The following is a 27,901-nucleotide window of genomic DNA, read 5'->3' as shown; positions in this document are numbered from 1 at the left end:
GAACCCGAATCCTAATGACAACCTTGTTATTTCCAATCCTTAAACTAATCCTACCCCATTACTAAACACAATGTTGATCACAAAATTTAAATCTGAACCCAATCCTAGTGATTACCCTAGTCCTTCAACTAATCCCAATCCTAAACCTATTCCTGCCCCTGGTGCTAAGAACAGTGTTGATCATTATGATAATGTAATCCTAATGACATCCCTAGCCCTTTTGCTCATTCCCAATCTTAACACAAATCTTACCCCTAGTGGTAATCATAACTTTGATCATAATGCTAATTTGAACACTAATTCTAATCACTACCCTAGTCCTTCTGATAATCCTAACCCTAATCCCACCCCTAGTGCTAACCACAATATTGTTCCAAATTTACCCCTAACTCTTGCCCTATCCCTAAACCATAACCCCATTAATAACCTAAGCTATATTCTTAACCTGCAACCCAGCGACAAATATCTAACCTCAAGACTAATAGTAATCCGAGCCTTCACCCTAGCTCTAATTTTAAGGTTAACTCACAACCTAATCCCAGCCTTGCACCTTATTCATGATTACTGGAACAATATTGACTTTTGAGATGGTGTTTGTGACTATGATGTCCTGTGAGTGTGTACAGGCAACATATCCCAGGGAGCCATTTGAAATACTTCAGCTCACATCCATAGTCACAGACTCCAACACACTGCAAAAGACTTCAGGTTTCCAGGCTGATTGGAGGGCTATCACTTTTCTCAGAATAAATGTTTCACTAAACACAATATCAACAGCCCGCTCTACTCCACACATTGAGAATCCCAGCACTGACGGATGCTTGGAATCCAAAACTGCCTCTCAACCACACCAATGGTAGAAATGCACTATACAAAGGCACTTAACATAGCCAAATACAACATGAGGCATGACTCCATCTGAGGCACAGCTGACATTACACATTATACAGGATGCCTTCAATCTGCTTAATGGCTGAGATATATAAAGCATAAAGGCACAGAAAAGTCTGTGAAAGTAGATGTTTTTTCACCAAAATGTCAGAGGTGGTGAAATATCCTTTGGCCTAAATAATATCACAGACATTAATGTCATATGACCTCTGACCCTGAATCTTCCCCAGATGAGATATTGCATGACAGTACCAGGATGACAACACAATAATTGAAATTGCTGAAGTTCCATAATAACTAGAGGACAAATTTAACATCCAAACGCCTACAAATGTCTATTTTAGATACCACCTACATTAGGGTGCTGACATGATATGGCGGTGGAACATTTTATTTTTATTTGTATTACATGAAAACTTGTGTGTTTGTCTAGAGAGGGTAACGTTTCACAGAACGGCACTTGGGACCTATATTATTTAAACCACAAACTGTCATGATTTGATAATTAACCTAATGTATAACACACAGCCAAATGTACTGATAAATCATGGAGTGCCTAGCTAATGACACCTGACGATTGTGTCCTTGTGTAACGTAACTGGTGCTCATGTAAGGCACTCCGATACCTTCAAGTATAGTTTGCACTATATAAAGCTCCAAAAAAAGGCACCCCTGCGTTATTAGAGCCTGGACGCAATCCTAGGCACTGGAGTGAATAGGGCGACCTGCACAATCCAGTATCAACAGGAACACCGTTTACAAATGTACTACTAACACACATCAGTGATGTCATGAGTGATGTCACTGACCATGTCATGAGTGATGTAATATGTGACGTCATCAGCAGTGCATTGCGGGCGCGCGAGTTATAGTTAGCTGAACTAACTATAACGGGGGAATTTCAATGGTTTTGTACGAGTGAAAAGTCCAGCTAACTATAACGCCCCTGAAACCTATGGTTTTTTCAGTGAATTTCTAAGGTTTTTTAAATGCTAATTCCTAACTATAACGTGCCTGAAACCTATGTTTTTTCCAGTGAATTTCAAAGTTTTTTTAAATGCTAATTTCTAACTATGCCTACAGAGATAGGACATGTGAAGAAAGAAGAAAAAACGCACAGAAAGAAAAAAAAGAAATGCAGAAAGAATCAACAGAAATCCTCAAAGACGAAGAAAAGTGCAGGAAGAAGGATAACGTGCAGAAAGGACAAACAGAAGAGCAGAAAGAAGCCTTGTTGCAAAATCATCCTGTACCCTCAACTTTTTCAGACGGATACTGGTGGTAACTGAGTCTGACTAACCAGTCCTAGAGCCAGTGCTATGTTAAAAGACACTCAGAATACAGTGAAAACACCTACATACACTAGGGAACACTATGCGCTGGGGTCCCCCTGTGATTAGCATGACCTCCTCTGTAAGCCCCTAGTATATAATAGGGCAGGGGATTAAAACTACCTCTTAAAACGCGCCACTGGGCGTGTTTGCACACGTCACCTCAGGTCCCGTCCCCTCCCTTCCCCACTGTGTAAACATGCCCTGTGGCCATTTTAAGTTGGGAGATTAAGTCCCCTTGAATCCTGAGGGTCCCTAGGGTCCAACTAGACCACTAGGTACCTCCAGTAAGCGCCACAGCGCTGCGTTGCAGAGAAATGTAAAAAGGGGCACGGCCTAGACCACCTCTCGGCAACGCAGCGCAGTGGCGCTTACTGGAAGCACCTGGTGGGCTAGTTGGCCCCCAAGGTCCCTCAGGATTGAAGGGGAATTATTTCCCCAACTTAAAACGCACCATAGGGCGTGTTTGCACACGTCACCTCAGGGCCCGTCCCCTCCCTTCACCACTGTATAAACGCGCCCTGTGGCCGTTGTAAGTTGAGAGATTAAGTCCCCTTGAATCCGAAGGGTCCCTAGGGTCAAACTAGCCCACTAGGTACCTCCAGTAAGCGCCACAGAGCTGCGTTACATAGAGGTGTAAAAAGGGGCGTGGTCTCAGAACACCTGTCTGCAACGCAGCTCCCTGGCGCATACTGGAGATACCTGTTGAGCTAGTTGGCCCTCAGGGACCATCAGTATTGAAGGGGAATTAATTCCCCAACTTACAACTGGCCAGGGGGCGCGTTTGCAGAGTGCTGCAAGGAGGGGGCATGGCCCCCGGCGCGATGCCGGTCTTTTATTTTTTTAAGAAGGAGGGCTGTGTGGCCCCCCTTCTTTTTCTAATTTATTGGCCCTGGGGACCCCATCCCCCAGGGTCTGCACCCTAATGTTTTTTGTTGAAAAAAATAAATTTGGCCCTCCCAAGGCCTTAATCGGCCCCGGGGACCCCAACCCCTGGGTCATGGCCTTTTTTAAAAAAAATTCTTTAGGAGAGGGGCTGCGTTGCTCCCCTCCTTAGACCACTTATGGCCCCGGGGACCCCATCCCATGGGCCCAGCCTTTGTTTTTTATTATTTTAAAAAAATATATATTTATAGAAACACCTAGGACATGCTGGACAAACCGTATGTACCTATTACCATGACGATTTGCGTGATATTCATTAGGCGACTATGCATACAATGAATCCACGAGGAATGTATTTACACCGCTAGTGAAGCTCTGACGTGTCTGACGCCCTGCCGTGCCTAATCCCGGAGCCCCCGCCTGTGGGTACTCTCCAAGTAGACACCCTTGTCGTTTATTTATACAAACATGGGTAGCTATTGACGGGCACATTTAATACACACGCACACCAAGCCATTCAAAGGGGATTCGACAAAAATTCGACCAAACTATGCAAGAATCCCCCCTCACGGTTCATAAAACACACATCCACCGCCGGATGTGTAATACTTTTTATTTTACTCTCTGGAAAGGAGACAAACCTCACTTGAGAGTCACAGCGTGCTCCTGGCTGAGCCCAATGCTGTGTTACACCCACCAGTGCCCGCCGAGTGCCACACACCTCTGTGTTGTATTCCACCAGCTAGTGCGTATGCTATGACACTCTCTAGCCCATGTGCACTGTAACACCACCCCATGAATGTCATGCCACACTTGCCTTCGCATGGGTTATATTGCCCCATCTAACGTGCCTTCCTCGATGCCTATGTTATAACACACAGCGCTATGCCATACATATTACAATCTGGGATCCATATCTTTGTAACAGTGCATATGCAACGTTACACTCCCCAGCACATATTTTATATTACAACTTTAGAGACTAGTTAGGTTACACAACACTGCCCTGTGCATATTACACTCCAAGGAGCATTATATTTCACGCCCCGGTTCATCTTATATCACACTTTTTGGTGCATAGTTTATACCATATACTATATCTAGTTTTCATTTTCAATCGTGCTCTCAGGACTATGTTCTATATAACACTGCGTCCACCTACCCTTTTCACGGGCATTACATTTTGCGATGGGGGGTGGAGGGTCAGGGGGTGTTTCTGCCAAGTGAGCCCGGAGTCACAGTCACAAACGTCCTCTTCTTCCTGAATAAAAGTGAAATTATGCTGCATACTTGTTCATATTTTAAGTAGTTCACACAGACACACATTTTAAAAACAATAAAGTTCCTTATACCCACCTTCTCTGAACAGTTAGCTTGCTGCCCCATCCACCTCCTCCCTATCCTCTGTTGTCTAAATCCATGGACTAGCCTCCTCCCTCCTGCCATGCATGGTCTGATGTGCTGCCACTGCCCTCCATTTAGCATGATGTACCAGTCCACTCCTCCTGCCCTCCATTGCCCAATTCTATGGCCCATCATTGACCTCCTGCTTAGCCTCTGTGCTTAGCTTGCTGCCCCTATTCTCCTTCCCCCTGCCCTCCGATGTCTTTGTGCATGCCCCTGCTCCATCCTTTTTGCCCACCATGTTCCATGGACCTGCCACTCCTATCTACTCTGAGTGTTCTGTTGAGCTGCCACTCCCCTCCCACCTGCCTAGCATTGTCAGATGACTGTAACCTGTCCCTGCCACCTCCACCCTGCCTGTCCACATGCCATGCCCCTATCCCCTTACTCCTGTCCTCCATGGTCCATTTTACTGCCACACCCTTCTGCCCTCCCTGGTCTGTTATGCTGCAACTGCTCCTCCTGCCTGCCCCGCGCAGTCTGTTGTGAGGCCCCTCCCCCTGAACTCTCTTGTCTGTGCCCAGGTCCTGACCCTCCCTTCTATCCTCCATGGTCCTTTGTGCATGCTCCTGCACCCTCCTTCTTGCCCATCATAGCCATTGTGCTGCCACTAACCCTCCTGCTTGCCATGCATGGTCTTCTGTGCTGCCATGGCCCCTCCCACCTTCCCTGTGTGGTCAGCTAGCTGCCCCTGACCCCCTCCCACCTTCCCTCCATGGTCTGTGTGTATGCCCTCATAGTCTCACTGTTGCTCTTCATGGTGTGTCTTGTTTCTAGTGCCCATCCTGCCTGACCTCCATGGTCATCTTGCTGCTCCTGCCCTGCCCCCTTGCCCCCAGCCCTCTGTTTCCATGTGCAGACCCCTATTCCCTCCCTCTTGGCTTGTCTGTTCCATTGTAATGCCCCTGATCCGTCCCTCCTGCCCTTTATGGTCTGTTATGCTGCAGCTTTCTCTCCTGTCTGTCCATTATGGTCAGCTAGCTACCATTGCCTCTTTCCCCTCTGTTCTCTATTGTCCATGTGCATGGTCCTGTCCCCTCCCTATTGCTTTCTATGGATTGTTGTGCTGAACTCCCATCCCGCATGCCCTGTGTGGTTTATTGTGCTGCTGCAAACCCTGATGTCTGCCCTGTAGGGTCAGTTTGGTGCACCTCTCCATGTCCCTCCTGTCCTCTGTTATCCGAGTCCATGTCCATACCCCAATTAATTCCTCCTGCCTACCATGATCCAATGTACCATACTTGCGAACATTTTGAACTTGGTAAGAGGAAGACTTTGAAAAAAACTGGGGTATTGATTTTCCCCTTTGAGTAACATTGAAAAAGAGGCGATTGTAGACAGGAGACAGATCAAATAAAGCCCATTTGAGCTTAAAAACATTGGACGTTTCTTGGCTGAAACGGGTCTGTTGGCATGTATGGTTGTACTACCACTGCCTCTTCCTTCTGCCCACAATGGTCTATTATATTGCCACAGCCTCACTTGCCAGTCCTGTATTGTTGGTTTGTTGCCCCTGCCCCCCTTTCCACTGCCCTCCATAGTCTGTTGTGCTGCCACTGCCCTTCCTGCCTGCCCAGTGTGATCAAATTGTTGCCTCTGCACTCTCCTACCTGCCTTCAATTTTCAGAGTCCGTGCCCCTGGCCTCTGCCTCTCAACAGTATCCCAATGAACAACTAGATTGCTAACATTCTATATTTATCACAATAGTGTGGAACGCCTCACGTCATCTTGATGTAATCAAAACTGTAATACCTAGAGCATTTCCTTTAGAAATTACATATATGAGAGGGTCTTATTTGCCTCAAAATTATGGTTAGTGCTCTAAAAAACTAAAATGAGGACATATTTTCTGAGTTTTCAAATAGCGACAAAGAACTTTTAAATTATTTGTAATCTTTATGTTTTTTTATTCAGTTGACCACTTGATTAAATGTTGCACCTAGGGGAGAGGATGTGGTGTTACTTCCAGAGCTGCAGACTTTGCAACTGGGGAACCAGGTTGGAGTTTCCGCTTCAGCTCAACATTCTGTGATTCTGGTCAAATCACTTAATCTCCCCATGTCTACAACCAAAATGAATTTGATCTTGTGTGATGTAACCAATGCTCATGTAAGGCACTCCAATACCTGACAAGTCTGCACTATATAAAACTGCAAATACAGAAAAAATAAGTGTTTTGCACACGTCTGTCATTGGGCTACATGTGGGCTACATCTGGGTGATATTTGTGCTGCATTTGGGCTCTTTTGTCTCTGGTGGCCATCTTGGGAGATTTATTTGTTATGAAGTTTCCTAATTTCCTCATTTACTGCAGTCTCCTCAGTAGGAAATGCTTTCAGTTTTTTACTTTGATTCCATCAAGAAGGTATTCAGATATGTCACACATTTGCCATAAATTCTGAATGTTAGCCAGACCCTCCAGGATTTCGCGATTTGCAAAAAAATCGCGAAATCGGCAGTTTTGTAAAAATGCCGCGATTTTTACAAAACTGCCCGCGAAATTTCGGAAATGTGGTGAAATGTTTGCCCTGACAGAACTAATTAGGGTTAAAATGTTGTGAAATAATACTGTCACAGAATGTGCTGGATTATGCCACATAATTTGTCTTAAATTTTTTGCATACCTTGACTAAGTAGGTGTGGAAAAAGCACGCTCTGTGGCACTGTAATATCCAGTCAGTGGCGGCAGTCCACCTTCGACAAGATGTAATGCCTCAGGTGTGCTGAACAATCTTTGCAAAAGTGGCAGAGCTTGTGTTTGTTTACTCATGTGGCTGTCAATCACAGCGGACGCTTTCTGCAAGATGTTGTTAGTGAATCATTGCTGAGCTTCAGACATTTCCTTTCATTCTTTAGTATGTGTAAATATTTATAGGGGGCTAAATCTTCCATCAATTGGCAGAGTGGATATGCAGGGGCTCTAAGAAGGGGTGAAAAACAACAAAGCTTTGTTAACATTTAAATGGTCTTTTAAAGACCTGTGAAGCACTCGGGTGCGGCTGCAATAATACAGACACTTGCCTACAGCAGCTCTAAAACTGTCTGTGTGTTTGCTGGGGAAGCTGTCTTGGCCCGGGCTGCACACACGATGGTGGGGGAAGGGGGGTGGGAGGGACTTTGAGCCCCACATGTTTTTGACCCTGGAAGGTGCGAATACACGTTGCATAATATGCCTCCTCTTTTAAAATGTGTAATTGCATTATGTTCCCAGGGCATGACAGGGCTCTCTGTGTCTCAATTTCGCCCCCTCCCACACATGGTGAATCTCTGGTAGATGCCGGTAAAGGATTTCGGACAGCCTGTGCATCCTGTGGGGGGAGCAGGCGAAGGAGGTGTGGGGGGAGGGGGGCTGATGTGACCAGCGGCAACTGCGGGCATTTGAATGAAGAACAAACTGCGAGGGACGGAAAGATGTGCAGCGAGGAGAGGCGGGAGCTGCCAATGAGACGTGAGGATGAGGATTGAAAGAGGAAGAGATGGAGAGGGAAAGGGAGAAAGAGTGAGGGGGCGCGAACGGGGGAGGGCTGGATGATGTAGAGGCGAAGGGAAGAGAGATTGGAGGAGGGGGAAAGGTGAAGAGACAAGAAGGGGAGAGAAGTGTGAGATGTGAAGTTAGAGTTAAGGAGCTAGAAAGGGGAAGGTTGGAAAGAAATGGAAGGTGTGAGTTGGAGAGGGTGGGAAGGAAGATAGAGATGGCAAAAGAGAGCTGGGATAGAAGAATTAGGTGTGCGAAAGGAGGCTAAAGAGGGGAGGAAAGGGAGAGGCCTTGAAGGGGGCAGAACGAGGTTGAGATGGGGAAAAGAGGAGCGGAAGAGATGGGAGAAGAAGGGAGAAAGAGTACAAGATGTAGAGAGCGGTGGGACAGGAGAACAGATGCGAGGAGAATGAAATAGAGGGGGGTGGTGAGAGCTTGAGAGCTGAAGTGGGGGAGGGGGGCAAAGAGAAGGAGAAGTGGGGAGATGGAATATAAACCAGAGACAAAGATAGAAGAGATGGGAAGACAAAGGAGAAGTGCGGGAAGTGAATGCGTCAGAGAGGCAGGAAGGACAAACTGAAAGCAGGAGGGAAAGGCATGAAAGGAAGAGCCGTGCACTGAAAAGAACCAAGGCAGAAAATTGGAGTGAAAAAGAGAGAAAAAACAACGAAGAAGAGAACAGAGCAAGTAAGGAGGAAAGAGCATTTGAAAGAGAATGATAAGAAGCACTGGAGTGGGAATTACAGGGATGAGAAGTGATGGAAGCAAGAACAAAACTGAAAACGAGAAAAGAGAAAGGGGAGGTAGGAAATAAAGAGAAGAGAAAGGGAAGGGGCAATGAAAACAGAGTCAAGGAAGAGGAGCGACAAGGATTGAGAAAAATAACAGAACAGCAAGAAAACGAAGAGAGAGAAGGAATGAGTCAACGATTGAAATGGAAATAACAGAATTATTTTAGGTCTGTTGACAGTACAGCTGTCTGCGATGTAGTACGTGTGCCTTATTGGATAGGCCTTTGCAAGCACCAGGGTGTCAATACTCATGCTCACAAAATTCCAAGGAAAGGGAAGACGGGCTGTGGCCATTGAACCTTGTTGCTGCATGACGAAAGGTTTCCTGTCTGTGCAGAATGCACTGTTCAACGTAACCAACAAGAAAACTACAATTACCAGGCAACATGAACTATCAATTTCTTTGGAGATGGCAACCAGTGCTGAAAAGTAGGGGAATCCCACCTGATCTCACTTCCGGCAGCTAATTTCCCTGAGAAAAATGCTGAATTTGTCCTGTTGTCTGATAATACAGCAGCGCCTGCAAGCTGTTTGTATTCGGCTGGGTGCAGCAACGTGCAGGCAGTAGGAGGGCTTTCTTATTTCAACATTCAGCTGGGAGCAAAAGTTATCTTACCTCTATTAAAATCCCCTCAAAATTGCAGGGCACACAATGGTCTCTCCAACAGGTATCTTAACCCTGTAAGATATTTTAAAATGCAACCTCTATGTAACCAATTGAGTAACCTAGAAGGGATTTACTGTCACATTTGTCATCTGTTACCAATATCTTTGCAGCAAATAAAAAAAAATAATATTATGTTGCTACCAATGTTGCGGGCATCAGTGGCACCCAAAATTGGCAAAAGAGGGTGCCTGAGGAAGAGGTGTCCTGCCTCTCTGATCCGTAGGCAGCGATGCCCGACAGGGGTGCATACATGGGCACTAGAACATCCCAGGGAGAAATACAGCACACTCCCACAAGGTTAGGACTGGAGCTGTGCTTCCGTAGAGCTGCAGACACTTTAAACATGCCTATTTCAAAGTGGAATACTCTGCTAAAACAGCTTCCATTGATTTCAGGCTGAAAATGAATGATTATGAGTAAAATAAAGTGCCGCAAAAATGCCGCTAAATTTCCATATTTGTGCCGCTAAATTTCCATATTTGTGCCGCTAAATTTTCTAATCCATGCCGCTATATCCTGGGGGGTCTTAGCACTCTAGTTGCTCATTAGATCACTGTAGTAAGCTACTGCTCACCACAGAAGTCTGCTGCTGGTATTAAAAGTGCATGTTTGTCGGGTTCGGGGCGTTTGCCGTTCCCCGACATCCCGCTAAGCACACACAATACTGCCGGGATACTCACTTCCGGGTGGAAGCCGAGCCCCGGTGTAGTCCTCTGCAGCCGACTGCGGGTCACAGAAGCACTTCCGGGGGAAACGCTTAAACATCGCGTTTCCCGCCGGCTCCGTGCTTCGAATTCTTCCGAAGCTCAAGCTGCGTAGGAGTTTTCCTGAGATCAGCCGTTACGAAGGTAACTGTTGGTTTGTATGCAACCACGCTGGAACGCTAAACTCTTGGTACCTTGGTGTTCGCGCTGAAGCGCTGTTATTTGCACGTTGGGGTCCGCGCAGGAGCGCTGCAATCTTGTTTCTTTGGGGTCCGCGCAGGAGCGCTGTAATCTTGTTTCTTTGGGGTCCGCGCAGGAGCGCTGCAATCTTGTTTCTTTGGGGTCCACGCAGGAGCGCTGCAATCGTGTTTCTTTGGGGTCCGCGCAGGAGAGCTGCAATCTTGTTTCTTTGGGGTCCGCGCAGGAGCGCTGCAATCTTGTTTCTTTGGGGTCCGCGCAGGAGCGCTGCAATCTTTGTTCTTTGGGGTCCGCGCAGGAGCGCTATCATCCTTGGTTCTTTCGGGGTCCGCGCAGGAGCGCATTGGGTGCTCATACAGAAGCGCTGTTCTTGACCTTAGACATTTGTTCTTAGCGACATCACGCAGGAGAGCTTCTCCTGGTTCATTCTTTTCCGTTTGGAACTACACGGATGGCTGAATACCGTGGTCTGCAGAAGCATGGGTGAGTCCCGACAGGAAAACATTTGTGTGTGTTTTAGGGATTGACAAGAAGGCGATAGTGGGGGTTCCTTACCAACCAGGTTATTGTTTTGTTTTCCAGTTACCCCCGGGAAATCCTGCAAGCTCCATCCCACGCACCACAACTCTACGTCCTTTCTGGCTCCTATCCTTGCGTCCATCTCATCCCTGTTGGGTTCTAGGTCCAAGGGGGTCAGGTGGGTACAGGGGCAGGCGCTCTTGTCGTCTCTGCGGAATCGCTTCACAGGCATAGGTAAGTCTTGTGGAGCACCTGACAATGTTTCAGTCTGCATATCAGAATTTTTTAATGAAATAGAAGAGGATTTGAGAAGTCACTCAAAATGTCCCCTAATTTTTCTTTCTTCAGCACTAATCATAATTTCTATGGCAAAATGAACCCCATCATTGTGTTCCTTTTTAATTAAAATGTTTTAAGTGTTACCAGTTTATTCCACTCAAGATGGCTTCAGGTGTGCCATACTTTTGTCATAAGTAAGACAGTAAGCGCTCTAGTTGTTCTTAAGAACACTCTGGGACATTCTGTCATTTGGCTATACTTGGGCTACATCTGGGTGATATTTGGGCTACATTTGAGCTCTTTTGTCTCTGGTGGCCATCTTGGGAGATTCGTTTGTTATGAAGTTTGCTAATTTCTTCATTTACTGCAGTCTCCTCAGTAGGAAATACTTTCAGTTTTTTACTTTGGTTCCATCAAGAAGGCATTCAGATGTGTCACACATTTGCCATAAATTCAGAATGTTAGCACTCTAGTTGCTCATTAGATCACTGTAGTAAAGCTTCTGCTCACCAGGGAAGTCTGCTGCTGGTATTCAAAGTGCATGTTTCAGTCTGCATGTCAGAATTTTTTTATGAAATAGAAGAGGATTTGAGAAGTCAAAATGTGCCCTAATTTTTCTTTCTGCAGCACTAATCATAATTTCTATGGCAAAATGAACCCCCTCATTTTGTTCCTTTGTAAATTATATGTTTTAAGTGTTACCACTTTATTCCAATCAAGATGGCTTCAGGTGTGCCATACTTTTGTCATAAGTAAGACTGTTAGCGCTCTAGTTGTTCGTTAGAACACTCTGGGACATTCTGTCATTGGGCTATACTTGGGCTACAACTGGGTGATATTTGGGCTACATTTGGGCTCTTTTGTCTCTGGTGGCCATCTTTGGAGATTTATTTGTTATGAAGTTTCCTAATTTCATCATTTACTGCAGGCTCCTCAGTAGGAAATACTTTCGGTTTTTTTACTTTGGTTCCATCAAGAAGGCATTCAGATGTGTCACACATTTGCCATAAATTCTGAATGTTAGCACTCTAGTTGCTCATTAGATCACTGTAGTAAAGCTACTGCTCACCAGGGAAGTCTGCTGCTGGTATTCAAAGTGCATGTTTCAGTCTGCATGTCAGAATTTTTTTATGAAATAGAAGAGGATTTGAGAAGTCAAAATGTGCCCTAATTTTTCTTTCTGCAGCACTAATCATACTTTCTATGGCAAAATGAACCCCCCTCATTTTGTTCCTTTGTAAATTAAATGTTTTAAGTGTTACCATTTTATTTCAATAAAGATGGCTTCAGGTGTGCCATACTTTTGTCATAAGTAAGACTGTTAGCACTCTAGTTGTTCGTTAGAACACTCTGGCACATTCTGTCATTGGGCTATACTTGGGCTACATCTGGGTGATATTTGTGCTACATTTGGGCTCTTTTGTCTCTGGTTGCCATTTTGGGAGACTTATTTGTTATGAAGTTTCCTAATTCCCTCATTTACTACAGTCTCCTCAGTAGGAAATACTTTCAGTTTTTTACTTTGATTCCATCAAGAAGGCATTCAGATGTGTCACACATTTGCCATAAATTCAGAATGTTAGCACTCTAGTTGCTTATTGGATCACTGTAGTAAAGCTACTGCTCACCAGTGAAGTCTGCGGCTGGTATTGAAAGTGCATGTTTCAGTCTGCATGTCAGAATTTTTTAATGGAACCGAAGAGGATTTGAGAAGTCACTCAAAATGTGCCCTAATTTTTCTTTCTGCAGCACTAATCATACTTTCTATGGCAAAATGAACACCCTCTTTTTGTTCCTTTTTAAATTAAATGTTTTAAGAGTTACCACTTTATTCCAATCAAGATGGCTTCAGGTGTGCAATACGTTTGCCATAAGTAGGACTGTTAGCGCTCTAGTTGTTCTTTAGAACACTCTGGGAAGCTGCAGTAGAACACAAAGCAATCTACTGACAGTCTCTGCCCTTGTTGGATGTGCATGGTTTGCTGAGAATGTCAGACTTCATTCTCACATGACTGAGAAAGATAATGTGAATTTACAGAAAATGTGCTCTCAGTTTAGCTTATAGATCACCTTCCAAACCTCTGTGGGCAAAGCATGAAAAAATAGTTTTCTCTCAAACATGATTCATGATATCACAGCAGAAGGCTTTTTCACATGGTAAAATCACCTTCGAACACACCACAATTCCTAAAATGAGTATGGAACCATCAACAAGTGATTTATATGTAACTAAAGTCTTAAAACCTTCTATTAACTACAATGCTTTTTAATGAGGTGCTATTATGTATATTGGTCCCAAGATGGCTGCCAACACTTCTTGGATGAAGTACTGACAGCCAATCAGATCTCACGATGAGATGTGTGGTTAGGCTCCGCCCAGATATATCTATCTTTTTAACTCGTATTTTCTCAGGAACTACTGAACGGATTTACACCATTTAAGCAAAAGGCACGAGTCTGAACTGAGGACTACCTCTTTGCCAAATTTGGTGTAATTCCGTTCAGCAGTTTGGGCTGTAGCTGCGTCAACAGGTCCTATAGGAAAATGCATGGGGAAAATGCGTTTTGGGACTCCCCTTTTTTCTCGGCCCCCGCTTGACGAATCACCATGAAATTTTCAGGATAGGAGCGGACCGGAGCTGGCCAAAAGTTTGGAAAATTTCGCAAAGATTAGTCAATCGGCGCCAACGTTATTTCAAATAGAATGTTGCGGATTTCCTATGGAAAATAGGTCCTAACTATAACTACCTACTGGCGACTGCCAGTAGGTAATATATATATATATATATATATATCACACAACTCCTCCCAAAGAGAAGTAACAGGGTCGCACTCTGTAAATGCAAGGCAATTATTTTTGTTTATTGAATATCCAGCTCATTATGTCAAAATGAAAGCTGCAAATCAACACGTTTTGGTCTTGTCACAAGACCTTGCACACGATCAGAGTTCGTGCTCAAACAACCACAGTTAAAGTACTATTTTGAAATTAACATGTCATTTCCTGTCAATCCTGTTTGGCGCGTCTGAGGATTGTGGGATTTGTAGTTTGGAACAATGGTTTAACTTTTCACATTGAATGTGCTAAATTTGTGCATGAAATTAATTATATATTATATACAAGTGAATAATAATCATTTATTTTCCTTTAATTAGTTTTTTTTCAAAGTCCATAGTGTTGATGAAGTGCAATCATATTCATTAAATCACAAAGTGTGTTACAAAATTGTTTTCCTATTTTTCAACACAACCTCCAAAATGGAAGAAAGATTGATTAAGGTAACTGGACTATAACAATTTATTCCCTCCAGTGGGGTGATATCAAATAGATCATATGTCCATTCTTCCTCAAAGATATCATGTTATGTTTATAGTGTTTTTGATTGCTCATGATATACATTTAATTTGCGAAGCCATTAGGGATGACACAAGGTCTCTGCTTGGTTATTTCTTGTTTTCTCATGTCCTCTGTTAATTTTTTTCTTTTTATCATTTTTTCAGAGGTGACTGTACAGTTCCTAACTTTGATTTAATCCGTTGGGTGTTAGCGTTCTTAGGTTAATGATTTGGGGTGATTCCTTCTGGCATAGAGTTCTTTCTCTGTTTCCACCCCTGTCATTCAGTGGAACTGTTTCTATGCCACAGCATTTAAAGAGTTTCCAATTGCTCATGTAGGATTGTTCCATATGCCATGCCACTGCGTTTGTTTTATCCTTGTTTGATTTTGCCCGGACATGTTCTAATATTCGCTTTTTCAGTTTGCAAATTGTGCCACCCACATATTTTAATTGGCACGGGCATTCTATGACATATACTGTGAATTGGCTTTTTCAGGAAATTAATTCTTTGATTTTCTACTTTTTGTTGCCCTCTGGTTTGGTGCGCGGTGGCTGCAACACAAGCAAGGGAGGGAAAATATATATATATATATATAAAGTCAAATGTAAACATTCTATACAGACAACACTGCTTTCAATGAAATGTGGTTAGGCAAATTAATGTGCAGCACCCCTTTGTATTTCTATGTGGGCTCCTGATGCAATGAGCAGCTGTCATGGGCAGGAGCATAGCTTCGGGGCTGGGGGGTCGTTTGGGGTGTTGCACCTCCCTAATAAATGTATTTTGTGTTAAATAGTTGGGTAAAAGGTGTTTTCAGTCAGTCATGATGCAGTGTCGGATTTCACCAGAGATTTTTATACACACAGACAAAAACACGCACACACTATATCTCCCTTTCTCTATTTGGAAAGATTTAAAAACTGTTGGTTACTTCACAAAATAATGTGCTTTCTCTCACTTAGTACCCCTACCAATCCAATCCGTATTCCTCTCCCTCTCCAATGCCCCTTAAGCCCCTCTTCTGCACCCTACCTACCCTGCTAGTCTTATAATGTATTGTGACATCAGGTGCCATCGTGATTGTCGGGAAATCTGAAGCCCACATTCCCTGTCTTACTGACCAAGCTGCGCCCCTAGTCATGGGGAGGCACAAAGAGATATGGGGTGTCTAGGACAAATGGAGCTGGGGCCTGGGGCCCTCCAGCCGCCCTCTGGAGACACCACCAAGAACAGACATCCCCTGGGCCTTGAAGTAAAGAGATTAGGCTGAGGCAGCAGGCTGAAGGCTTCTTCTAAACAATGCTTTGTCTTCACTGCTGCTTTCCAGGGCCCGGTGATGATTTCAGGATGAACGGAAGCGGGGCTTCGGGGAGTCTGGCGGATGCAAAGGATAAGCAGCCAGGTAACAATATCATTATAAAGTCCTACGTGTTCTCATTCTCTCGTCTTGTGGCTGCAGTGATCGTTGAGGTGGGTGTCACGGGGTGCTTGCAATGGGAGAAGCTATTTATTTCACAGCCAAAATAGTTTGCCTTCTTATCTAGATTCAGAATTCCTTTGAATTCTACCTAACAGTTTGTGGCGTTTTTTTAGCCTTGAAATACTAATACATTATTACATTTAGATGAGTAAGTTATGCGGAGTGGCAGTCGCTCACATTCATAAACAATAATGGAAACCTTGGCAATACACTGTTGCACACCATACACAGCGTAACGTGTATTACACAGAAAACTGCTTGATCCGAGAAAAGAAAAACTTATGGAAGGATTGCAACCAAGCCCTACTGCTCCGCTCAAAAAAAAGACAGGCATCTGCACTAAAGTACCAGTCAAGCCAATGCACAACTTATAGCTGTGCAGTACAGTGTACCACAGTGCTGAGCATTTATAGATCCTAGCACAACTAATGTATAGTGATCTATTGTAGTGAAACCCAGTGCTGTGCAGTATATCATGAACCACTGGTTGTGAACTCTTCCCTGAATTATACAGCACAACCCTGCATGGGTACTCAGCGATGTAAAGGCAGGTTCACTGGGATTAGGAAGCAGGGGAAGACCAAATCAATCATGCAGCAGCAGAAGACCAAATTATGCGGCAAGAAAAGGGAAATGATGTGGTATAATTTAGCACATGTTGTGTTATCAGACATAATGCAGCATATTTTATGTTAGTGTTACTTAATTATTTGGGTATTTTTACACATGTTAACACTTTCTGGAAAAGGGGCCACCTCGTTAGTACCATTTCGATACCAAACTACAGAAATAAGAAACAGAAAGGGGACCTGTCAATCTTGTCGAATGGCCCTCAACAAAGTAGCACAACCCATTCACAAGCTTTCAGTAACTTTACATCTGGTTGAGCTGGAAACCATTTTTTTTGCTGAAACCTGCAAATTGTGCCACAGATGATGGCTTATGCAACAAATGTGGCAAATCCAAAATTATGTGGAAAACATCACAGCCGTAAATAATTACAAAATTCCAGTGGCCCTGCGTATAGGTTTTTAGAGAGCACAGTAGACATACAAAAGTGAAAGAAATGTTAAAAAGCCTAGTTACAAGTTGCCACTTGGAGTGTCATATAAGTAAATTCATGCACCAAACCTCTTTCTTTGAAGACTCCCTTCAAATCTACTTCTAAGTATCTGGCTTAGATTTTCACAATGAGAGAAAAAGTGCTAAGAGAAAGCGATAAGCGGCAAGCACTTCAATGGTTTCCCCGCTTTTGAGGGCTCTAGTACATTGAAAGCAGGTGTTGAAAGGAACAATGACACAGTGGTGGCTCCTTTATAGGGGATTGGGGGCGTCGCCCCACTGCTTTCTCGCAGTGCGAGAAGGCAGAAACATAAATTGGTAAAACTACCATTTTATGTTTCTGCTTCTCACATTGTGAGAAAGCAGAAGTGCCTGGAGTGCCTGGTTGTGGGAGGGCGGGTGGACGGTCCCGCTCGAGGGCAGAAGGGGAGTGGCTTACCCACTGTTGTGGGTACTGACTCTTTGGTCGGCCCCAGGGCCAAACAAAGCAGTCATGCGCACTTCCCCTTTTTAGGTCTCGGCTGGCGTTGAGTGTGCATGCGCTCCTCGCCTCGAGACTTATAGTAATCAGCTTAGTTTAGGAGAAGGGGACTCGAGGCGCGCCCCTCATTTTCATTGGGTAGAGTCAGCGTTTATGTTAAACGCTGGCTTCCCATTGAAAAGGAGGGATTTAAGTTGCCTCCCTTTGGCTTTTTTGGACGGCCCACTTGGACGGGCTCTCCTGATTTTCTTCTGGCGTAAAAGGTTTCTTATCTTTACGGGGCATTGTGCTTTAAACACATGGCCCCATAAAGACAAGAGATCCTCTTTCGCTTTTGGGACCGCATCGCGCTTGTTAATTAAAGTTCTGATCTGATTGCGTGGCCGCCTCCTGCCTGCATCATAAAGCCCGGCTGCCCCACCACCCCCCGTACCCCCTTATCTCCAAAGCAAGTCAGGGGTCATGTGTATCCTATATGTGGCCAAGATTCTTGTTAAATTGAAAGACATTATAGGCTGTTAAATCAAACGCAATGGAGGTTTCTGTACAGCGCACATCCTGAGCTCACGTTTTCAAAGGCGTCACATGTATACAAATGAACTAAGAGGGAGATTCTGTGAAAGAAAGTAGCCTGGGATCAGACAAGCTGGAGAAGCAGGGAAGCTGGGATTGAGGCCAGATTTTCCAATTTCATAATGTGCACATCAGCCACCAGATGGCGCTCTCTTCTGATATCAGAGGTTAATGCTTTGTCATTGGTTTTTAGGTCTCGGCTGGCGAAAGCAGCGCCCATGCGCTGCTCTCGGCATTCGAGAGCTTCTTGGAATCAATACAGATTCCGAAGCTCTCGGAGGCGGAGTTGAAGCCCCGCCCATCTTTTTAGTTGGGTAGCGTCATCTTCAATGCAAAATGCTGGCTTCTGATTGTAAAGGAGGCTTCTTAGTCCCTCCTTGTTGCCACCTTGTCTCCTTTTTGCCCCACCCACTGGGATTGGATGGTTTACTGGCAGCGTTATACGGGTTGCTTTAATTAGTTTGTGAGCACTATTTTCTTTACCAAACAATGTGGGAGAATGGTGGTGCTTGCCCACACAGCACTCACTGGACAATGGCGGGCGCTACTCGCTAATGACAGTGCACCGCGCTCTGTTAGTGTTTGTTTTTATGTTTAACTTTGAAACTGAGCGCGGCGCTCCTTCACGGACACCGCGCTTGGATTATTTATATATTTCTAAACTTTAACACTGAGCGTGGTGCCCGCATCAAGGACACTGCGCTCAGTGTTAAAGTTAAGAAATATATAACTAATCCGAGCGCGGTGTCCGCGAAGCGGCCCGGCGCTCAGTTTCAACGTTAAACAAGAGCGCAAAGACAGCGCATGAAATGTTGACAGTCGTTGATCGCTCGGCGTTTCACTTGTTCTGTGTGCCCTCCATTCTTCGGACACTGCTTGTCCCTATGCCCTCCACACTAGTTGCAATGCATTCATCTGAGCAGTCCAAGTTTTCCTCACTGGGCACGTGCCCTCCAAGCTCCACCCACTGTCTGCCCACGTGTCTTCAAAGCTCCTCACTGCCTATTCGTGAGCGCTATAATCTTCTCCCACGCTAAAAGCAACTCACATGTGCCACGGGCCTGCTGAGGAGGATACAAAAGGCTGTACTTTCACCTTGTTAAATACCAGTTCCGTGGCGCGCACAATTACATCTGTGACTGCTGTGCTTTAAGTGAAGTGCAGCCAACGTGTGAATTATTTGGAGAGGTGACGAACAAATGAGGGTTTTAGGTCACACTACAGCGAAAAGGGATTGCCTGAGAGGTGAAGGGACCAATTCGCACGCTGCTACTTTATTTTCCCGCTTACAGATAGGTGAAATGTAATGACGCGTATGGCTTAATATCAGTGCTTTAAGTGGGATGAAAAAACTGGGGGGTCTCTCAAAGGGGCGTATTCAATGTAATTAAGGGTGTGGCTTAAAAACACGTAAAGTAAAAATCCGTGTTTAGCACAGTGTGCCGCCTGGCTTGTATTTTGCTGTTCCTGCCATTGCGTCCAGATATATGATACAACAAGTCATGTCATACCTACAAGTCAGGGCTATTGGCTTTGTCAATGGTTGCTAGTTGCATAAGATAAATAAGCAGCAACTCTGGCTTGTACTTAATATTGAAAAAGCTTCCACTTAAAGCCCTGGTGACACACCACAAACGTTGCTGCTCCTGAGTTTCACAGAGAGAAGAGAAACCCAGAGAGAAAATGACTCCCTTTAAAGGATTTCCCTTCCTCTACAACGCTCACCACGCGCACATCACGTGCCTTCTGTCACTGCAGTCCGGAAAAAAAACAAGCATTTGCAATGCAATAGGTCTCGCATTATAAAAGTGTGAGCAGTTGGTATTGCTAATAATAATGCAACACTAGCTATTGGCATTGTAAATGATGCCATTTATTTATGTGTTTGTTTTATAAAATAGATAAAAAAGGCATTGTCATGAACAATGACAATAGCTGAAACTTTTGCAAATGCGAGACCTATTGCATTGCAAATGCTTGTTTCAGTACTGCAGGCTTTTTTAAAGTTTTAGTCACTACTCAAAATGAAATCCATTTTATCAGCGTTGCCAGTGCTCCTTTATGTTTAATGCCCTAAATGAAACACAATGTTCTAAGCAGATTGCTAAACAGCATCTTCAGCCCTGATCACAATGTCTCACTTCATGCTGGACAGTGGGCACCCTGTTTTTATGCAGCGCCAAGACGGGGTGAACTAATGCACAGACTGAGGTCTGTCAGCCTCCGAGGCTCAAAGCATTTCTTGCAACAGTCCGCTGTGTCAAGGTATTGCCATGTGTACAGCACACACTCTGCAACAGCAAGTGGTTTCAAAGTTGGGGGTGACTTCCCAAACTTTCCCGAGGTGTTCATCGTGTTTGGTGACAGCGTATTTATGCTGATAGTCAAAAAAACTGTTTGTGGTTGTGTGTGTGTGTTGTGTGTGTGTATGGTTGTGTGTTTGTGTTATTGTGTGTGTGTTTGTGTGTGTGGGGTGTGGGGTGGTATGGGGGTGGTTGTGTGTGTGTGGCTGTGTGTGTGTGGTTGTGTGCGGGTGTGGTTGTGTGTGTGTGTGTGTGGTTGTGTGTGTGTGTGGTTGTGTGGTCAGAGGGGAGGGAGGCTGGAGAGGAGAGGGGCAAGAAAGAGATATGGGGGGGGAGGCCAGAGGAGAGGGAGGCTGGAGAGGGGGCAAGAAAGAGATGAGGAGGGTGGGGGGGGGCAGCGAGGCCAGAGGGGAGGGAGACTGGAGAGGAGATGGGCAAGAAAGAGATGGTGAGGGGGGGCGAGGCCAGAGGGGAGGGAGGCTGGAGAGGAGGGAGGCAAGAAAGAGATGTGGAGGGCAGGGAGGGAAGTGAGGCCAGAGGAGAGGGAGGCTGGAGAGGGGGCAAGAAAGAGATGAGGAGGTTGGGGTTGGGGTTAGAGAGGTCAGATGACCTGTGAAGCATCCAGACTGTCCTGAAGGAAATAAAGTGCGAGCTCGGGGTGAGGCCAGAAAGAGTTGAGAAGGGAGGATGGAGAGGGGCGAGAGTAGATGAATATGTGGCGGTGGGGACGGAAAACATACTAGAAGCGAGCAGGGAGAGAACAAAAGAGGTGTGGAGAAGAGAAGGGTTTTACGCAGGTGCAGGGGTAGAAGGACGCTGCAAGGCGAGAAAAGAACATCGGAAGATGAGAAAGAGGTGTGAGGGAGAATAGAAGGAGATGAGGACGGATAAGCAGAGGGAGAGAAAATAAGGACAATGAGGCGAGAGTGGAGAAGATAACGAGATACAGATGAGACGATGGTGGTGCAGACGAAAACAATGAGATACGGATGAGAGTATTAGACGGAGGCTGGAGAAGTGAAGGGCGTAGAGGGCGGGAGAAGGGTGGGGGAGCGAGCATAAGAAAAGGGAGAGAAAAGGCTTCCGAGGGAATAGTGGAGAGGAGAAGAGGAAGGCCGTGAGGCGCAGAGGGAAGAGGTGAAAGAATGAAATGTGGAAGCGTAATAAGGGAAGAAAATAAAGTGAGGTAGCGGGCTCAAGGGTGGGATATTGTAAGAAATGGGTGGCAAAGAGAAGTGATGGGAAGGAAGAAAGTGGAGGAGAGAACATTAAAAGAGAGTGCTGCTCTAGAGGGGACACAGGGAAAGGGAGTACAGGGCATGAAAAGTGTGTGTGCACACTTAAGAGTGTGCACCTGAAGATGCGTAAAGGTGGTGAGAGGGAGCAAAGGGAGGGCTGGGGAAGTAATGATGTGGAAGAAGTGAGACGTAGGCTGAGATGGGGGGTAGAGGAGTAGGTGCAATGGCATGGTATAATGAGGGGGAGTGACGAAGGAGATAAGGAGCGTGAGAGAGAGGTTAAGAGAGGGACGTGTGGTGGTGTGCATCTGGAGGTACTGGGACAAAGGCAGTCAGAGAACGAGGGAAATGACAGACCACGTGTAGAAAGAGACAGCAAAGTGGGGAGGATGGTTATAGGATTAGAGGCGGCGCAAGTAGAAATGTGGGGAAAGAGGTGAGACACGGAAGGACTGCATGGTGCACGCAGGAAGGAGGGGAGGAACAAGGGAGGGGAAGGAAGCACACTAGGTGGAAAGGGGGCAGGAGATATAACGAAAAAGGAAGAACAAAAACGGAGGTTGGATGGGCAAAGGAAGAAAAAGGCGACACGCGAACTGGAATAAATAAAACTAAAAAGGAGGACACTGGAGGAAACGAGCATTGGCCACAAAAGTCATCGCGATCACGATTGCTGTGAAAACGAAAGTCATCGCGATGACGCGCTAAAACACGCAAGGGATGCGCGCGCAAGCGCGTGTGCTTGTTGCGCGTTCTAGCAAGCTGGCTAAAAAGCTGGGGGGAAAATGCTACCGCCGGCCACAGCTTGCGCGCGCCCGCGCACATGCACTGCAAGCTGTAGCCGGCGGTAGCCTTTTTTGAAGACCTAACTTAAGGTCTCGCCAGACCAGCGCCCAAGAGCTGGGTCAAGCGAGACCAAAAAACGGACCACCTGTGCCAGGGCACAAAACATAGCCCGATAGAGACCCGTTTCGAGGCCCCCTGAAAAAAACTGCTGGTTCTCAGACCCAGTGCGACCCGGCCCACTTAAAGCCCTGCTTAATATACCACCTCAGAGAAATCTTCTTTGCCACGTTATTACTTGCTGTAAGTATGTCGCGCCGCAGTAATCGCTGTAGCCAGACCCAGGCGCCCTCGTGACCCTGGGACACCAGTCATTAAGGAATGGCAGTAATTATAGGTTAATGCCAAGCCACTACTGAAAGCAGACGTCTCGCGGTGAACTCGCCGGTGCCTGGTTTACCCTCTGTCCATCCACAGTGACACCCTGGTCGCAGTCTCTGATCTCGAGGTCTGCGGTGCTTGACCCTGCTAACATGTCACCCCCCCTCCACATACACACACACACACACACACACACACACACTTTCCCTGGGGACCTTCCCACACTCCAGTACTGCGGCACAAGGGGCTTATTCAGTTAGTTTTAGGGCTTTTGTCGGAGCCCAGACCGGAATGCAAAACTATGTACAGACCCTCAAAAGGGGACTGGACCCCTGCAAGAGGCCGTGTTCAAGCCTGCAGAGAGTGGTAGATGGGATCCGATATAATGTGAGGGTTTGATTAGCTTTGCCCGGTGTATCCTGTAAAGTGAAGTATCTCAGTATGAAAGTATTCGGCTGCTTCACAGTTAGAAGAGTTACATATTTAAATGACCAAAGTTGTATTTACTGGACTAGCAGAGGTAAAAAGATACGTTTGATGCACAAGTGGTGTGCGACCCAGCAATGCAATAAGTAAGACGCATTAATACTGACAGACAGGAGCCACCAGAAAAGTAACAAGTAAAGCAACATACTTCAAAATGCAGGGCAACGACATGCAATATTTCAACACAAGTATTGGCAAAGCAATTTGATGCAGCTTGTGTAGATTGAAAAGAAATCTACAAAGCTACGTTAACAGTCAGCAAGTCAATGACATGAACATCAGAAGTGTAAGATTCCCTAACCGTGCCCCCAACAATGATCGTACATATAGCAGCAGCAAAGATTTCTTTACATAAATACACATTTATTGAACAGTCGCAGCACGTCAAGCAATAGGGTAAGATTCCCTTAATCCCTCCCCTACATACAATAGCATTGTTACAGTCAGTAGCCACACTGCATACACAACACAACACATTAGCAATCAATGCAGCATCTATGCACACTTCCACCGGCGCAAAACAGGTTCCTCATGTGTAGCAGCACTGAAAGATTTCCTCACAGTATAAGTGGGTCTAGGTGTGTGTGAGAGAATGTATGGGTGATGTAGTGTAGGGCCTGCTGTGGTGATATGTGAGGTATATAGAACACGTGATGTGTGTGTGATGTGCGAGTGGTATGGTGGTATTAATTGGGGTGAGTGAGAAAGTGAGCGGTATTAGTGTTGTGAGAGAGAATGTGAGTACTATGATGGTCTTATATATGTCTCTTAGTGTGATTTATTTGTTGGTGAGATGGTTGTGTGTGTGTGTGTGTGTGTGTGCATGATGGTGAGTCTGTGAGTCGGAGCACCACAACAGCAAACTCGGAGACTGCAGAGAGAAAGCCCAGAATGAGGTGCAATGAATGGTTAGGAGGATAAGATGAACGTGAATGGCTGGAAGGCGATGAAAGAAGAACAGTACAATACGAGTTTTGAATGGGGCATCAAACGCAAACAGCAACAACTGTTCCGAAAAAACAGAACCGTCCAAGTGTAGGAGGAGGAGATTGGCCGCATATGGCTAGGAGAAGCTCCACAATCCAGTTCAAGCAGGATGCAAGCTGCCAGGACTACCAAAACAAGCATTGAAAATGCAATAGGTCCCGCCATTGATTAAGTTAAAGCCACATGGTCAGTGACCGGCTGCCGCCCCCCTCCCTATGACCGCACCAACCCCCGGACACAGGAACATAAAACATGGTATCTTTGGAAGGCGGGAGGTCGCAAAACCCCCCCGGCCGTATTTATTAAGTTATAAAACAATAACATTTATGATTGCACGATAAACAGTTATACAAAAATCAGCAGGACATTAGATACATTATTGTCAACAGGTGTGAGTGACTATCCTTAACAAAAACTCTAATACAGATTGTTTCCTAACCGAGTCTAACATCCTCCTCTGCATTTTTGTATACTAACATTTCTGGGCCATATGGCAAGGTCGCTAACCGGTGTCAGGTCCTACTAGCTGCGCCTCCCCTAAAGATGTGCGCATGCGCAGCTGGGCCCGGTAATTACCCGGTCCACGCCGTGAACTTCATTTACCCACTTAAGGAGGGCCCTTACTCTGTGCCATCCGGTGACGTCATGAGTATGCGCGCGCGGGGTGGCTACCAGCCTAAGGAAAGCGTGACTCCCCAACCCGCGCCCCTTTGAAGCACCAGTTACCTTGCCCCTGAAGTTCTAGGAGGGGCCAATGGCCCCTCCCCCTGGGCGGGAACCTCCATAGGATGATGCCCGCCCCCTCAGACCTTAAAATAGTTGCTCACCGGTCATGACCTTACAGCACGCCCCATTCCTAATAAATACTAGGCCTGGGCAAAAATTTCGTTCCGTTCGCGGAAATTGCGATAATTTGACATTTTTGCGTTCCGCGGAGAGCGCGAAAATGTCAAAAATTCCGGTTTCCGCAGCTTGGCGATAATTTGTTTCTTGCTCGCGCTGTAAAATGATACATTCTCGCGCGCGCGCGATCGCCTTACCTGAATCCCTGCGTTCGCCGACAAGTTTTCTTGATCCGGTCGCGTTCTCCATGAGATGTTGTATTGTTTTTAGCCATTTGCGCTGTCTCGCGACAGTTCGCGCCCGCAGTGACGTCATGCGTCGCGCGATCACGTCTTTCTTCTCGCGATCATGCACCGCGAGAACAACTCAAAACAAGATGGCCGCGCCCGCAAGCAGCCACATGGGTAAGTTGGCGACCCGCAACCATGCAGAAAATCGCGCGAACATGCCGGAAAAAAACTTCCGCATCTTCGCGATATTTCTGCTTGTTTGCGATAATTTTAAACATTCTCGCGATAATTTGCGAAGGTTAATTCCGCAAATTCCGCCCACCCCTAATAAATACGACGACCTATGGGAAAAATTCTAAAGGTCAACTACACTGACTAAATCATACATCATGTATAACACCGTAGAGCTACAAAGGGAAAAAAGGGCCTAAACACAATTGCAGCAGCAACACATAATACTGTACCATTCACTACAATTGGAGAGAAAGGCCTACGAGAAAGCATCATCATCAACATAACATTCCAGATACAGTATCGGTCACTACAATGGGAGAGAAAGTCCTGAAAGAAAACCTCATCAGAAAATAAACATTCCAGATACAGTTTACTACGCCTGGAAAATTAAGCTAACATCCTAGCAATTTACACACTAAATCGGACTAGTAACGCATCAACCGCGTACTCCAGGGATGGTGGGTGGGAAAAGCAAGAAGCCCCGAGCCCAGGGCACGTCCGGTGTGGGGGAGCGATCAGGCAACAAGGGGGTCACCTGGGCGCTCCCCGCTTCTTTATCCCTCAGCAGCCCGCCCCCTCCCCCCCCCCGACCCAGATGTCGATTAGTGTAATCCGGGTCAAGGGAGGGTGGCAACCAATCGGTGGCAGGGCGCGCCCCAAAGGACACGCCCCACCCCCGAGAGGTCCAGGAGGTAAGGGCGGTCGCCGCACCGCCATGCGGGCGGGGGGGCCAAGAGCCCCCCCTTTTCACATGGTCAGTGACTGGCTGCCGCCCCCTCCCTATGACCGCACCAACCCCCGGACACAGGAACATAAAACATGGTATCTTTGGAAGGCGGGAGGTCGCAAAACCCCCCGGCCGTATTTATTAAGTTATAAAACAATAAAATTTATGATTGCACGATAAACAGTTATACAAAAATCAGCAGGACATTAGATACATTATTGTCAACAGGTGTGAGTGACTATCCTTAACAAAAACTCTAATACAGATTGTTTCCTAACCGAGTCTAACATCCTCCTCTGCATTTTTGTATACTAACATTTCTGGGCCATATGGCAAGGTCGCTAACCGGTGTCAGGTCCTACTAGCTGCGCCTCCCCTAAAGATGTGCGCATGCGCACCCGGGCCCGGTAATTACCCGGTCCACGCCGTGAACTTCATTTACCCACTTAAGGAGGGCCCTTACTCTGCGCCATCTGGTGACGTCATGAGTATGCGCGCGCGGGGTGGCTACCAGCCTAAGGAAAGCGTGACTCCCCAACCCGCGCCCCTTTGAAGCACCAGTTACCTTGCCTCTGAAGTTCTAGGAGGGGTCAATGGCCCCTCCCCCTGGGCGGGAACCTCCATAGGATGATGCCCGCCCCCTCAGACCTTAAAATAGTTGGTCACCGGTCATGACCTTACCGCCACAGGCCAGCATTGTTAACCGACGATCTGGCCTCCCCCTTACCTAGACCTAAGCCAGGAGCGCGCTTACTTAGCAAATCCCTCCAACCAGGCCCAGACATTATTAGACCACAAGACGTTCGCTGCCTCAGTCAAGTGTACCCCGTCCCTCAGGTAGAACTGCTCGCCCCAGATACACCCATGTGGAATCGTCTGCAACCGGGGGGCTCGAAATAATTTGTCCAACTGTGTGTTGATCCTCCGTACCGAGTGATTCAACGCCCTGACCGAGTCCCCCACCCGCCACTGCCACCAAGGGATAAGTTGCGACCAAACTACTGTGGAACCCGGGCAAGTCTTGGCCACCGACCCCGCAGTGGAGATGATCTCCTCAATAAGGATGCGCCTCCCCAGTTTGGCCAAATCATTCTCCCCCAGGTGAAGTATCACCACTGACGGGGGGGCGGGCTGCTGAGCTAAGAGTCCCTGGAAAAAATTCCTAAACTGGCTGAGGCATAAACCCCCTCTCCCGAAGAATGCGATATCAAACCCCTTTTGCGCCGCCTTCGTCCTACGGTCTCCAGAAAGAAAAACATGTTCTGCACGCCTAACATAAGAGTGGCCCACAATCCAAATCACCAATTTCCTGTGTCCTTCGTGCTGTGCTGGCGTCGATCATTGATGCCCGGTGGCGAGTTTCTCCCCTGCGTCACAGGTTTGAGAAACTGCAAAAACCAGAAACATACCAGGCGTGAGCACCATCCTGTCACAACATGTCAATTCGTACATAACGTTTGTAATGTTCGGACGACCATCTCCCCAAGCCTCTTCACATTCTCAACTGGGAGACCCCTCGCCACTGCCTCAGTTGCTGCCCCAATCCTAAAGGAGTGGGTGCCGAATTCTTTTGGATCAAAACCTGCCAATCTGACAGTTAGCTCCAAGA

At 46.3% G+C, this 27,901-nt stretch overlaps 1 protein-coding gene across 1 annotated transcript in view; it reads left to right on the top strand.

Annotated features, from left to right (window-relative positions):
- Positions 1-27,901, top strand: part of ATP8B3 (ATPase phospholipid transporting 8B3) — a 396,086-nt gene that overhangs the window by 90,018 nt on the left and 278,167 nt on the right. The window contains exon 2 of the mRNA XM_085638336.1: positions 15,812-15,886. Coding sequence (XP_085494462.1) covers positions 15,832-15,886 — 55 coding nt within the window. The 5' untranslated portion in view covers positions 15,812-15,831. The remainder of the gene's footprint in view (positions 1-15,811; positions 15,887-27,901) is intronic.

This window comes from Triturus cristatus, chromosome 12 (assembly GCF_964204655.1).
Source record: "Triturus cristatus chromosome 12, aTriCri1.1, whole genome shotgun sequence".
In the NCBI taxonomy this organism is placed as follows: Eukaryota; Metazoa; Chordata; class Amphibia; order Caudata; family Salamandridae; genus Triturus; species Triturus cristatus.
This window is presented reverse-complemented; position numbering and strand designations above follow the sequence as displayed.